At 41.4% G+C, this 14,472-nt stretch overlaps 1 protein-coding gene across 1 annotated transcript in view; it reads left to right on the top strand.

The window, feature by feature from the left end:
- Nucleotides 1-14,472, top strand: part of TMEM132D (transmembrane protein 132D) — an 832,282-nt gene that overhangs the window by 189,954 nt on the left and 627,856 nt on the right. The window contains exon 2 of the mRNA XM_025402435.1: nucleotides 12,512-13,400. Coding sequence (XP_025258220.1) covers nucleotides 12,512-13,400 — 889 coding nt within the window. The remainder of the gene's footprint in view (nucleotides 1-12,511; nucleotides 13,401-14,472) is intronic.

Genomic DNA, 14,472 nt, shown 5'->3' with positions numbered 1-14,472 from the left:
CTCCTGGGTTCAAGTGATTCTCCCATCTCAGTCTCCTGACTAGCTGGGATTACAGGTGCATGCCACCACGCCCAGCTAATCTTTGTGTTTTTAGTAGAGATGGGGTTTCAACATGTTGGCCAGGATGGTCTCGATCTCCAGACCTCAAGTGATCTGCCTGCACTTTGCCCAAAGTGCTGGGATTACAGGCATGAGCCACCACGCCTGGCCCTGTTTTATTTCATACTTACGGTTTTATGAAATTATATGACAGGTGTTTCTTTCTTTCTTGATGTTTAATCGGTCCCCCTCACTCCAATGCCAGCCTCGTGAGGATGGCGGTCAGGCTCTTCCTGTTGAATTCCATTTCCCCTGCACCCAGCACTGCATCTGGCACAGACATCTGTGTTGGGAATGACACCATGAATCGATAAAGATAGAAATGTATCTTGCTTTTGAGATACCTTCATGATCTCCAAATAAGCACCCATAAGAAGTTATTCTGCATGATCGAGGGCTTCTCCCGTGGACGCCTCCGCAGAGGGGCGCTGCCTTGACCCCTGGCTATGCTCCTCGCCATCGCATACCTTTTTAGGAGATGTGATAAAATACCGCTGTCCTGTGTCATTCAAAGTATGAAAATGTACCAGAGAGAGAAATGAAGAAAAACTCCCTGCCAGAATCTCTAAAACAACACATTTAAGTGTTTCAGAAGCGAAGTGAGGACAGTGTGTGTCACATCAGTGTCTGGCCTCCACGGAGCTGCTCCAGTACCCCTAGCGAAGGGAAAGTCCTCTAGGAGGGTTCTCGGGTCGATGCGGATCTCCACAAAATAACTTGTGCATTTGCCTGGGGCTAAGGTTTTCTCCGTTCATGAATATGAGATAAACCCCTAAAAATGTCCAGCTCTGTCATCACACGCACCATCTTCACAACTTTTGTAGCAGCTACGTCTCTTTCAAACCTTCCACCTGTAACTCACGCAGCCAGTGTAGACGGATGACCAGAGTACCACCTTTAGCCTCAAGCTAAACAATGATACCCGTGAATTTTGGGCTTGATGTGTGAATTATAATTTTTTCTAAATTCATTGAGAGAGGCATGGACAATCACAATTTAATGATATATAGACAGTCCCTGACTTATGATGGTTCAACTTGATGATTTGAACTTTATGATACGCAAAAGCAGTACGCATTCAGTGGAAACCGTGCTTCGAATTTTGATCTTTTCACGGGCTCACAATAGGTCAAAGGGTACCCTCTCATGCTGCTGGGCAGCGGCCACCCAGCCATGAGATCACGAGGTCGAATGACTGATCCTCTGCCGCGTCCTGTGCTGCCAGGGGATTTTGCCCACCTGCAGGCTCATGTGAGCGTTCTGAGCACACTGAAGGTAGGCTGGGCTGAGTTATGATGTTTGTAAGCTAGGTGTATGAAATGCACTTTTGACTTCTGAGATTTTCTATTTGTGATGGGCTTATTGGGAGGCAACCTCATCATGAATTGAGGTGCATCTGTATATGTTTTTCTGGGGATCCCTGGGAATTATTAGCACAGTGCTGTCGGTACTTACACCACATATTGAGAAGGACATGATTTGAAGTGGAAAGGAGAACAGCACAGGGCCAGATCCAGAAATCACTCACTGAAAGGACATGTTGCTCACCGGTCACGGAGCCAGAGTGTCAGGTTTGAATCCTGCCTCTGCCACCTGGCACCTGTGTGACTTTAGGCAAGTCACTCAGCCTCTCTGAGTCTCAGTTTTGTCATTGTGAAATGAGGATAATAGCGCCTAACACATGGGGCTGCTAAGAGGATTCAGTTTGTTCATCATCGTAGAGCATACAGAACAGTGTCTGGAATAGAAGCGTAATCATTACATAAGTACTTTGGTCGAGAAAATAAAATGAACTCACTTAACTCCACTACAAAGCATAGTTTGCTACACACCCAAAAAGAAAAACAGAATCACAATTTTGCATAGGCGTAGAGATCCCATTAGTCCAGGGTGAATGGGGAGGACCTTTAGAGGGAGAGGTCATAATATGCAATGTCCCAGAACAGACAGTAGTCTATCTGCTGGAGATTTGATTTAGAGGAGAGGGTGTTGCAACTTGGAGAGTAGCAACATTACCGAGGGAAAGGAGAGGCTGTATTTGGTGAATGGCCAGCAGCGCAAACTGGTAGAGCATTAGGTAAAGTGCAGCGAATCAGCCAGGTCCCGAGGAAAGGAAGGACAAGTGTAAATAGGGGAAGGTTTTGAATGCTGAGCCGGAAAACAGACTATTACATGGGAATCATTGGAGAGCCAAAAAAAGTTTCACAATAATGAAAAAGGTGACGGGATCACAGTGGAATGAGGTGAATACAAACCCAGGCAGCAGACTAACAGGGTAAATGTTTAACAGTAGGCTCCAGGAGGAGGTAGGAAGAGCCACATGGGATTTGTGGGGTTTGCCAATTTCCATGGTGTAAATACTGCCTCCATGGCTGATGTAGAGCTGCCTGCCTGAAGTCACTGAATGTGGAGCTGAAAGGAGATTCACAGAGTCAGCTTGTATGCGTCTGTATGTACCAGCTCTTGCACTCTAGAGGCTTAGATCCACAGTCCAGTCCCAGCACGGGCACATACTAATTGCACAAACTTGGTTGAGGTCAAAGAGTTGTTAATCCCTTTGACGTTCAGTTTCCTTATCTGCAAAAGGAAGAACATAAAATAAAACATCAGAAATGACACTTCTGATTATTAAAACAGAAATCGAATGAGGCTAGGAGCTTAAAGTTGAGCCTCAGGGTGGCATTCCTTCCAGAGGCTTCAGGGGAACAGTTTCCCTGCCCTCTGTGGTTTCTAGAGGATGCCTATATTCCTTGGCTAATGGCCCCTTCCTCTATCCTCAAAACCAACAGGCAGCATCGTCACCTCACCTCTCCGACATTGACACCTTTGCATAAGGACCCTGTGATTACATCTGGCTTACTCAGGTAATCCAGGCATATTTGTCCATTCTCACACTGCTGTTAAAGACATACCCAAGACTGGTTTATTTATTTATTTATTTAGAGACGGAGTTTTGCTCTGTCGCCCAGGCTGGAGTGCAGTGGCACGATCTCAGCTCACTGCAAGCTCTGCCTCCCAGGTTCACACCATTCTCCTGCCTCAGCCTCCCAAGCAGCTGGGACCACAGGCACCCACCACCGTGCCCGGCTAGTTTTTTGTATTTTTAGTACAGATGAAGTTTCACCATGTTAGCCAGGATGGTCTTGATCTCCTGACCTTGTGATCCACCCATTTCGGCCTCCCAAAATGCTGGGATTACAGGCGTGAACCACAGCACCTGGTCAGTAATTTTTTAAGAAAAAAAAAAAAAAGAGGTTTAACGGACTCACAGTTCCACGTGGCTGGGGAGGCCTCATAATCATGGCAGAAAGTGAAAGTCATGTCTCACATGGTGGCAGACAAGAGAAGAGAACTTGTGCAGGGAAACTGCCCTGTATAAAATCATCAGATCTCGTGAGACTTATTCACTATCATGAGAACAGCATGGGAAAGACCTGCCCCATGGTTCAGTTACCTCCCACCAGCTCCCTCCCACAGCACATGGGGAGGTGGGAGCTACAATTCAAGGTGAGATTTGGGTGGGGACACAGCCAAGGACAATCTCCACAACTCAAAATGTTTAACTTAATCACATCTGCAAAGTCCCTTTTAGCTAGGTAGATAACATAGTCACAGGTTTTAGTAATTGGGACATAGATATTTTAGGGAAGATATTCCCCAAAATAGGTATTCAGACTGGCACAGTGACCATAGAGTGCCCTGTAAGTGTGCATACACACATACTTGCAAAGAGCTATTTATCATCACTGATATAAACATACACATCTCTCTATAATACATGTTTCTTTATAAAAGTGTATATATACATGTGTGTAGTAGGTGTATGTGTGTTTGAATAGGGAGATATCTATGTGTGTGTGTGTAAATGGTAGATGAGTCAGGCATAGTGGTTCATGCGTGTAATTCCAGCACTTTGGGAGGCCAGTGTGGGAGAATCCCTTGAACCCAGGAGATCAAGACCAGCCTTGGCAACAGTGGGAGACTCTGTCTCTATAAAAAAAAAAAATCAGTTGAGTCCGGTGGTGTGCACCTGTAGTCTAAGCTGTGTGTGAGGCTGACATGGGAGGGCTGCTTGGACCCAGGAGGTCAAGACTGCAGTGAGCTGTAATTGTGTCACTGCACTCCAGCCAGGGCAACAGAACATGCAGGAGTTTAATAGGGGACAAATGTAGGAACTTAAGCATTGGTCTTTAAAGGAAACAGACGCTTTATCATAAGAGGCAAAGAGTGTTTGAAGTTTGTAAGTAGACCGTGGATTTAGGGGAAGGAAGATAAGAGATCCTTTCTGGTGGGTTCTGCTTTCTGAATGAAGTGCAGATCGTCAGCTGAGAATGGGCTAGATGTTGGGTGGAAGGTAGTAGGTCTGACTGTTTGGTTATTGTTAATCTTTGGGTGGGGCAGTCATTGGTGCAGGGAAATTGGAAGGAGGAAGGGAAGTGAGCTGAGGTGAGTGGGAACTTGGATGTGGCCTGTGATCCTGAACACCTCCTACCTAAGTTCCTAGTGGCATACCTCTCAGTCTGGAGCTCACAGGACTTGGGGTGGCTCATGGAAGATCTCTCTGTGCTGCTGTCTGCTACAGGCGGTTTCCCCTCAGTCCCTGCCTTTCCTCACCTCTGATCCTCTCACTGAGGCCAGGCAGGGTCCCGAGCCTCAGCCTTTTGTGGGGCATCTGCCCCACCACTGGGCTTTGCCATTCTGAGCATGTTTGGACCCATCTGGTCTGGAAGGAGCCCCTCACCCACTCTTGAGGAAGGCTGCCCAATTCACGTTAAGTTGGATATTCTTTGTGATTTGGGGTTTTGGGTCATATTCTTGTTTAATTGAGGATTGGCTTTTCTCCCTGTAAGATGGTGGTGTTGTTTTCAATGAGTTTTAAGGGAGATGAGTAGAGTAAGGTCGAAAGTTCTTTATTTGGACTTATTGAATGGAAATTCTAGAACATTCTTCCATGGATATTAGGTTACAAGCCTTTTCAAATTTGTATATTTTCTGCTTCTTTATTGGCCAATTTGATTGCATATTTTCCTTGCCAATAAATAACTAATGCAGCATTTACAACCACTAGAAAGAAAAAAAAATGTAAAAATCAACCCAACCAGAGAGAAGAAATTTTAAAAAACTAACAACACAAATTTGTAATAAATTTAAAGTGTAAAATAAGATAGCAGGAATAAATCTAAACATATGAATAAAAGAAAAGCCCACAATCAATATCTGTTTAGATACTGACACTAAAGACAAGTGACACAGAATACGTTAAAGTACACATGACCAAATATGGTAAGAAATTGTCACAAAGGCCAAAAAAGAAAAGAACAAGAAAGAAAAGAAAAGAGGAAAAACAGAAGGGGTGACTCTTTTCATTTCAGAAAAAAAAAATGCAATTCAAAATTAAAAGGATTTAAAAAGACAAAAGGAAAGTTTTTTAAAAACAGGAGACAAATACACCAAGAAAATATAATGGTGAAGATACTTATGTACTGTCCAACATATTAACGACACATACGAGTCAACTGTTTTTCCAAAAGTATTGGGGACAACTTCAACACATTCTTTTTCTCAGAAACTGACAAAGCAGACAAAAATAAGAGATTCTACAGAAAAACTGAGAGTGCAGTTACCAAACAGCCCCTCTATGCTGCTGTATGTCTTTTAGAATTTCATACCAATCTTTGGATTTTAACTTTTACTTGCTTTCTAGAATTATACAAGCTTTTTCTTTCCCTTCCTTTTTGTTTATTTTATGGAAACTTTTATATGAGAGAGTATATAAATGCGTGATTTGTTCATTTTTAACAATCTATTACTATAAATGTATGATTTGTTCATTTTTAACAATCTATCACATATATAGATATATAATATATATTATATACATATGTACATGTATTATATATGTATATAATATATACTATTATATGTTATATTAAAATGTATTATTATATTATACATATATATTATATATAATTACATATATATTTTTCCTAATGCAACACCTCTTTGATTTAATTCTCGATTTTGTTGTCTTGCATTGTTATTTTCCTACCTTTGTTTTTATTAATGCTTCTTTAGAAATCTTCATTTAGATTTTGTTTTGGGTTTCTCATTTTGTGTGTTTAGTTGATAAATTTTATTCGGTTTAATAATGATACTATTGAAGATTATGAATTTGCTTTTGACTACATCTTTGGCTGCTTCACATATGTTTTGATGTGTAGTATTGCCATTATCAGTAGCTTGTAAATATAGTATAATGGTAAGTTTTATTTTGATTTTGATTCAAGAACTGTTAAGTAGTTGGGTTTCTCTTCCCAAGTAGATAGCGGTGTTTCTATTTTGCTATTATGAATTTATATTCTAGTGTATATGATCATACAATATAATTTAAATTATTTCTGTAATTTCTTTATTATTGTTTCCTTGTGGCCTTATATATGATTAGTTCATGGGAAGGTCCCATGAACACTTTAAGTGAGTGTATTCTCCATAGAGATTATAATAGCATTAGTTATTTATATCTTCATGTCATTTTTTACTTTCCTATACTTCATAAGTCAGAGACTGAAAAAGGAGGTATGTAACATTTAAGCAAATTTTAGTTACCATTAATTTCTACTTGTAATTTTAAGAGATTTTGTTACATTAATTTGGTGGCTGTATATACTTGCATAAAATATCTACAATATTTATGCACTGTGAATTGTGACTTTTAATAAAATTAAGACCTTTAATTCAATTACTTATTTTTACCTTGAATTTTACTTTTTTTTGTATTAAAGTTGTGACCCCAGTTTTCCTTCTTTGTGGAATATCTGTGCCTATTCTTTTTGTTGTTTATTTATTTATTTATTTATTTTTTAAATACCTCAGTCAACTTATTTGAGTTCTCTTGGAGACAATTTATAGCTTAACTTTTTTTTCTTTTAACTTTTGAGCCAGCTTGAGAGTCTTAGTCTTTTAACGGGAGAATCTAAGCCACTTATATATAACATCATAACTAATAAATTTGTTCTTCTGTTATATTTTATTTTCTATTTTTCTTGTTTATCTGTGTATTCAATCGATTATTCAGTAAACTGTTTCTGTCCTCTCTTCTCAGTTCTTCCCACTAATCTATATGCATAAAACCCAAAATTTAAGTTATCAGAAAAGTATAGTTGGACATATTTTTATTTGGTTATCACTGACTAAAATAAAGCCATATCTACTGATATCTCTTATGAAGATACAAATTTAGTCCACTTTAACTTTCTTTTGCTCCCTACATCTATTGCCATTTTTAAGTTTATAGTGTGTGGATTCTGAATTTTTTATTACTATTTTCAATGTGTGGGATTTTGCCTGCATTTAAAACTCTATCTGAACGCACTCTACATTTAAATGTTTTCAGCGCTCATCTGGTTCTCATTTAACATGGTTTTCCTGTTCTTGAGTACTACACTTTGATTAACCTTATGGTGTCCCGGATAATAGGCTGCAGTGATTTTTCAGCAGCGGAAGATACGGTATACATTTTTGTTTCTTTCTGTTGCCCTCACAATTACCAGAAAAATCCTCAGAGCAAATAATTGTTCAATTAGATAATTGTTCAGTTAGAACATTCTTCATCGTATTTCTGTGAATATTTATCAGTATTTTTTAATATCTAATTTTGTACAGTGAATGCAAATGAAGACAATCTGATTTTTTTTTTTTTTAGTTTTTAAAATTTTACTTTTTAAATAAATGCTTATAGAATTACCTTTTACCCTTGATGGGAATGTATCTTTAAGAAATACCTAAAAGGTGGTGTTTTTGGTTTTCTCTGGAATCAGTGAAATATCATGATCTACTCTGAATATGTGTATGTATATAAACCCGGGAATGTTTTCTTTTTTTGCCTTTTAATGCTGCTGGTTTTGCATTTTCCTGGTGTCTTCATTAGGAGCTCCGTCATCTGAATGTTGAACATCTAATATGCATCTCACATGGTTACAGCCTCTTACTGATCATTTCCATTCCTTTGCCTTTTCTATTTAGCTGTAGGGAAAGCTTCAAAAGCTCCCCTTCTCAGATGATAAATTCAATTTTCTGCATTTTTCAAATCTGTGTTATTGCATCTGAAACCACTTTAAATTCCTTACTTTTAATACTGCAGGATCTTCTTCCATCTCAGTCTTATTTCATTACAAAACAACAAAGGCTCTGCTTTTCTTGACGATTGTGAGCTCCAAAGTCATTTTGTATAAAAGGTACTTCAATATTCTATGGTAAATACTCTTCAAAGGTATGTTATTCCTCTACTTCTTGAATGTCTTTCTGAATTTCCTTCTGTTACTCTGCAACTTTTATTGGTAGGTCCTGTTCTCCTTCTGTTTTTGTTTATTTACATATCCTTCACTGTGGGCGGCCTTTTTTGCATTGGCGTTGCATGTTACCATCTGACCCAGCATCCCCGGGGGACAGTGAGGATGCTCCGGGGTGTTGACATGCCCAGCAGGGGAGATCCCTTGCCCCAAGGTGCCTTCTGTGAGTTGGGTGCAGGGGCCGCATGGGCACTGGTTTCCTGTAGGTGGTTTTAGGTTTGGACTCTTCCAGGAGCACAGTGTGGCTATGTCAGACCTCCTGCCCCATCACTGTCTCTGTTAGGGAAGAACAGCATTAGCAAGAAGCCTTGATGGTTTAGGTCTTTCTGTGCAGCGCAGCGCCCCCTATGCTTGGGTCTCTGATTCAGCTGATGGCAAAGCTGGTTGGCTCCCAGCATTGGAAATATTGTCAGGTGTGGGAGCACCCACATGGCCCATGGCCTTTGCTCTTACTGATATCAGGGTAGATTTGTCAGCTGCCTAGATATCAGATATCTTACAGATATCTACTCAGCTGACAATTATTTTCTTTCTATGACAATATCATGCTGAGGATTGCCAGATTTGGGAAATAAAACACAAGATGCCTAGTTACATTTGAATTTCAGAAAAACACAATTTTAAAATATTTATTTTTAATTATTAGCATGCCCTATGGAATATTTCTGTTTACTGGAAATCAAAACATAATTAGGTGTTTGTGTTTTGTCTGGCAGCCCTAATCATTCTGTTTTCTATGTGAGGTATTTGAGTCCCTTGTGACTCCCAGTAATTCTTGCAGTCTATGGCATGCAGGTTGTACCTAATTTTCAGCATGAATGTAGATTTTTTTGCTTATTACCATATTCTATTAGTTATTGCTTTTGAGTCCACATAGGGGAAAATTGAGAGTCTTGTGCTCAAATTGCTTTCTTCCCATATTTTTAAAAAAAGTATTATTCAGGGAAAAAAATGATCCTTTCGAAAATGTTAAAATTAATACAAAATCTCTCCCAGACCACTGAGTTGCTTCAAGATGTGAACATGCCACTCTCCCTCAAGTAAGAATTACAGCCATGGCACCCAATCAAAAAGTAATTTTTGTCCTTAGCAAATTATTAACTGACATTTACTGTGTATAGCTTCTTTGTTATTTAACACTTTGCTAATTTTTATGTTAAATATAAATGGTGTCCTTTAGTGATAGTAACCACTCCTGTAGGGATGAGAGGATAATGAGTTTTATGATGCATTCTGTGCATCGTGGAATATAATTGGCATTATTTTTGTAGTATTATTAAAAAAAAAAAGGAAGTGACACTAGCTTGAGGTTGATATGGAGCAATTTTAAGCAGTAAACATTTAGGTCAGATACCAGGCAAAATGACTAATAGACCATTTGTGGAATAAAGCTAAGAAGTTACTTCCCTTCAAATGACGTCCACAGTGACCCCTGATTGCCTTATTGCTTTCCTGAATAAAATCGGAGGACCCAATGTCGTTGCCCTTGGAATGTGTAATTAGCTGTGCAATTAAGTTTTGTGGCCTCAAGTAGTCGGGGTCAGATGTTCAACAGGGAAGTTCACGGAACCTTGGTATCTGGCATTAATGTTTAACCATCTGTAATTTGGTTGTCTGGCTTTGGCTGCTTCTAGCACGAATGGCAAAAGAGTGCTGAGGCAGCTCAAGGTACTTGTTCTAAGTGGTGCCAAGATGTGTTTTTAACAATAGGGCATGCTGTATCATTGATGTAGGTCTAATAGGAGTCTCATTACACGGAGAGGCCCATCTTCCTTAGTCCCATATCACCAGGATTACATGGAACTCTTAATGGGACAAAAGGATCCAGGATTCTGATTACAGGGATGGAAGCGAAAAGGACAGTGAATAACATCCTAGCGTAAAAACAGAATCTGCTCTTTGTAACATAAAAAGCATAATACACTTGTTGATTCATTCATTCACGTGTTTATCAAATATTTACTGAGTACCTGCTATTTACCAGGCACTCTCTTAAAGACTGTGAATACAGCGGAGAAAAAAACCCTCTGTATCATTTCTGCTCCCTGCCTTATCCCACACTGGAGTGCACAGAGAATTACAGCAAAGCATAACGTGTTTTGATGCAGGAAGTTGGGGATGCTACAGAAAAACCCAGATGGAGAACATAACCCAGAATCATACAGTCAAGGAAAGGATCCTGGCAAGGTGACTTTGATACTGCAGCCAGAGAGGTCACAGAAATGTGGCCAAGCAAATGGGGAGAGGGTACCGAGAGAGGGGATGAAAAATTCTCTGCCTCTTCTTCGTTTTTCCTATAACTCACCTGTGAAAATACAAGTATAGAGATAATATAAATCAGGAGTTATTTCCATAAAGGTAAAACATGTAATCTTTTTAAGGCATGAAGTCCCTTTTTAGATCTATGATATTTTGATTTTTGAAAACAAAAATCCATGTTTATGACATTGAACCCCAGGAAATTGTCCTTTGGGTGGGTGCAGACTCTGCTTACTTATAAGCAGTCTCAAATGGTTCAGCCCAAGACAAGCCTTAATTGTTTAAATGGAAGCTCAGCCTGCTCCAAGTTTGGTAATGCCGTTGATTGAAGAGATTTTTTCATCCAGGGCCTTCTGTAAACTCAAGTTGAATACATCTGTTGAACTTCTTATCTAGAAGTTAAATTGGATGCAGCCTGACACCCTGTGGTATCACAGCTGGGCTGAGTCTGCAGCGCTCCAGTCAGCCCCCTCGTGCTACCAGTGGGTCCACGGGAAGCAACGAGGGTCAGTGACCTGCTCCGTGGTCTCGCGAAGTCAGGAGCAGGACCCCTGCCTCCGAGCTCTTGGCTCTCTCAGCTGCTGGCAGACGACTGCCAAGACGGGTCCTGACTCGGGTAGGCATCATGCTTCCAAATGTGTGTTTGCGTGGGCCTTTGAGAAAGGTGACGCCATGAGTGTCCGAGTCATCAAAGATAATTACATGGTGACTGATGAGAAGGGCTTCAGCGTAACTTGTGGAGCTTTGCCTAGAAAGTCAGCGTTCCCGGAGCCAATAGTTTCCATTTCTAAAACTCCTTAAATTGGTTCTTTGGATTATGCAATTGCTCTGCCTGCATTTTTCTTACAGAATGTAAGACCACCTGTAAAAATAACATTTTGGATTTTTCTCCCCCTGGGGGAGAGAGACGTTCAGTGCGGAAAAAATGAACACTGGTTTTTGTTTGTTGCTGACCGCGTAGTGTCCACGGGATGTGGCTGGGATGGAAGCGGGGTGCTGCCCTTGCTTCTTAGGTTCTAGGGTCCAGTGTTTCACAGATGACTTGGAGCATGTGCTTTGTACACCTAGCCCTGGCACACTGGTCACATCATCTCATCTTTCTGGAGGGCCCCTCCCAATATATCCTTCCAAGGTCTTTTCTCTGCATCTCTCCCCTTAACTCCAAGCAGGGGCAGGTGTACACTGTGTGATTTATGATTGTGCATCTGCATCTATTTTTGCCTCAAGTCTGTTACCATCTCCCATTGGACATGTCCTTAAATGCAGCACGTGTGTATGGGTGGAACACACACACACACACACAATCTGTATTAGGTGAAATGTGGACATAGCATTGATCCATGTGTTGAGAAAGTCGTTCCTGTTTTTACCAGTCTCAGTCTGTGTTGATTCAATGGGACGGTGCCTCTCTGTCGATGCTAGCTTGTTTGTGACAGCTTTCTAACACTTGCTCATTTCTCCTTTTATCAAAAAAAAAAAAAAAAAGTAAGTCTTTACCATAACCCCATAAAAACACCATTACCACGAGTTGAAATTTTAAAACTTCATTTGAATTGTATTTATTTGCATGCTCAACTTTTTTATAGGTGAAATGATACTGGTTTTCTACTTAGGTTGGTGGCATTTATTTCTTCTAAAACAAATAATATGAAGCGAGTAGATTGGATTAAGAGGTTTGGGTAAGGAATTGCATAATTGGCATGAAGACAGGGTCCTCTGTGATGAAGGGGCCACGCAGGTGCCTGAAATACGGGTAACAGGACCTTAGCATTACTAACACCTGCACTGCGGTTCCCTCCCCACAGTGACGGAAGGTCGAGGGATCCTTGAGAGCATCCAGAGGTTTTCCTTGCTGCCCACCTACCTCCCCGTGACCTACCACATCAACAACGCTGACGTCTCCTTCTTCCTGAAGGAGGCCAACCAGGATATCATGAGGAACTCCAGCCTACAGTCCCGGGTGGAGTCATTTCTGATTTACAAATCCAAGAGGCTGCCTGTTCTCAATGCCAGCTACGGGCCTTTCTCCATCGAGCAAGTGGTGCCCCAGGATTTAATGCTACCTTCCAACCCGTTTGGATTCACCAACAAATTTTCTCTTAACTGGAAACTGAAAGCCCACATCCTGCGGGACAGAGTCTACCTGAGCCGGCCCAAAGTGCAGGTTCTGTTCCACATCGTGGGCAGAGACTGGGACGACCGCAGCGCCGGGGAGAAGCTGCCCTGCCTGAGGCTCTTTGCTTTCCGAGAGACCAGAGAGGTGCGGGGCAGCTGCCGGCTGAAGGGGGACCTGGGGCTGTGTGTGGCCGAGCTGGAGCTCCTGTCCAGCTGGTTCAGCCCCCCCACGGTGGTTGCCGGCAGGAAGAAGGCCGTGGACCAGCCGGAGGGGACCCCCGTGGAGCTCTACTACACCGTGCACCCAGGGGCTGAGCGAGGGGACTGCGTCAGGGAGGATGCGAGGAAAAGCAATGGGATCCGGACAGGCCACAGTGACATGGATGAGTCCGGGCCCCCCTTGCAGAGGATCGGGAGCATCTTCCTTTACCAGACGCACAGGAAACCTTCCCTGAGAGAACTGCGCCTGGACAGCAGCGTGGCCATCCACTACATACCAAAGACCGTGAGGAAAGGAGACGTGCTGACTTTCCCTGTTTCCATCTCCAGAAATTCCACTGAAGATCGCTTCACGCTGAGGTAAGTCGTTTCCCCATGTCTGTCTGTACCCGCCCGTCGATCAGGATCAGGTGGTGTTTTCGAGCAGCTGTTTGGCCAGATGAGTTGTGTTATCACTCACCAAAGTGGAGCCGGCCTTCCCGTTTTTACAAACTCCACCTGCACTGTGGAGATCAGTCTGATCTTTCCGGGTTGGCAATTTGGTGGTGAGAATATTCGTCTTCATAGATTTTCCAGGCCATTGATAGGGCAGTCAGGGAGATGCTGATGGTAATGCCTTTTGCCTTAGCTTCGGGTATTATCAGCAAGTTTGGGGGAATGCTAAAGTTATCCAAGAAGCCTTTTCAAAATTGGAGAGTTAAATGCCTCCCAGCTGAAATGAGACTGCAAATGAAATGGCAACAGTTGTCAGAAAGGACAGAGAACAGGGTTTTGCCAACTCAAAATCTATTCCAGATATGTAAGTTCTAAGTATAATATGGTACCAACCTCAAAGTTACCATTTTGTGTCTCCCTGGAAATAGAACTTGGTGTTCAAAAAAATAAATGAGCATAATGTGTGAAGAATATACAGTAGAATTTGTTGAGTTTCTTATGTAAGAATATACCAAAGACAAGACATTGAAAATAAGCTCTGTGTACTTTAGAATAAATATGGGCTGCTTTTCACTTTGGAATATAATGTGTGAGGGAAGCTACTTGCCTAGGCTTGATTGTATTTTCATTATATAGTTTTAGTTTTATTTTCAACACAGGCAAGTTTGATTATAACAGCTGTTTAGTAGAAGTGTTACTGGGTTATGAAAAATGTCCTAGCACTGCTGTATAACTCAACAATTTGACCCGATGTGCAATGTAATAAAATGTGTGTTATGACTTCCGAAATTAGGAGTGCAACTGTATGTAAGATATATTTCATACGTGGGCTTACAGAGTTCATCCAGTAATGACCAGCTGTCTATCCCCCTTCATATGGGATTTATGGTTGCCTTTTCTAGCTTTTCTTCCATTCTTTTTTCTATCCTTTTCTTTCTCCCTCTTTCTCCCTCTCTCCTCCCCCCTCCCCTCTTCTCTCCTCCTTCCCCTCTCCCTC

This window comes from Theropithecus gelada, chromosome 11 (assembly GCF_003255815.1).
Source record: "Theropithecus gelada isolate Dixy chromosome 11, Tgel_1.0, whole genome shotgun sequence".
In the NCBI taxonomy this organism is placed as follows: Eukaryota; Metazoa; Chordata; class Mammalia; order Primates; family Cercopithecidae; genus Theropithecus; species Theropithecus gelada.
The sequence above is the reverse complement of the archived record's forward strand: the minus strand, read 5'-3'. Positions and strand labels throughout refer to the sequence as shown.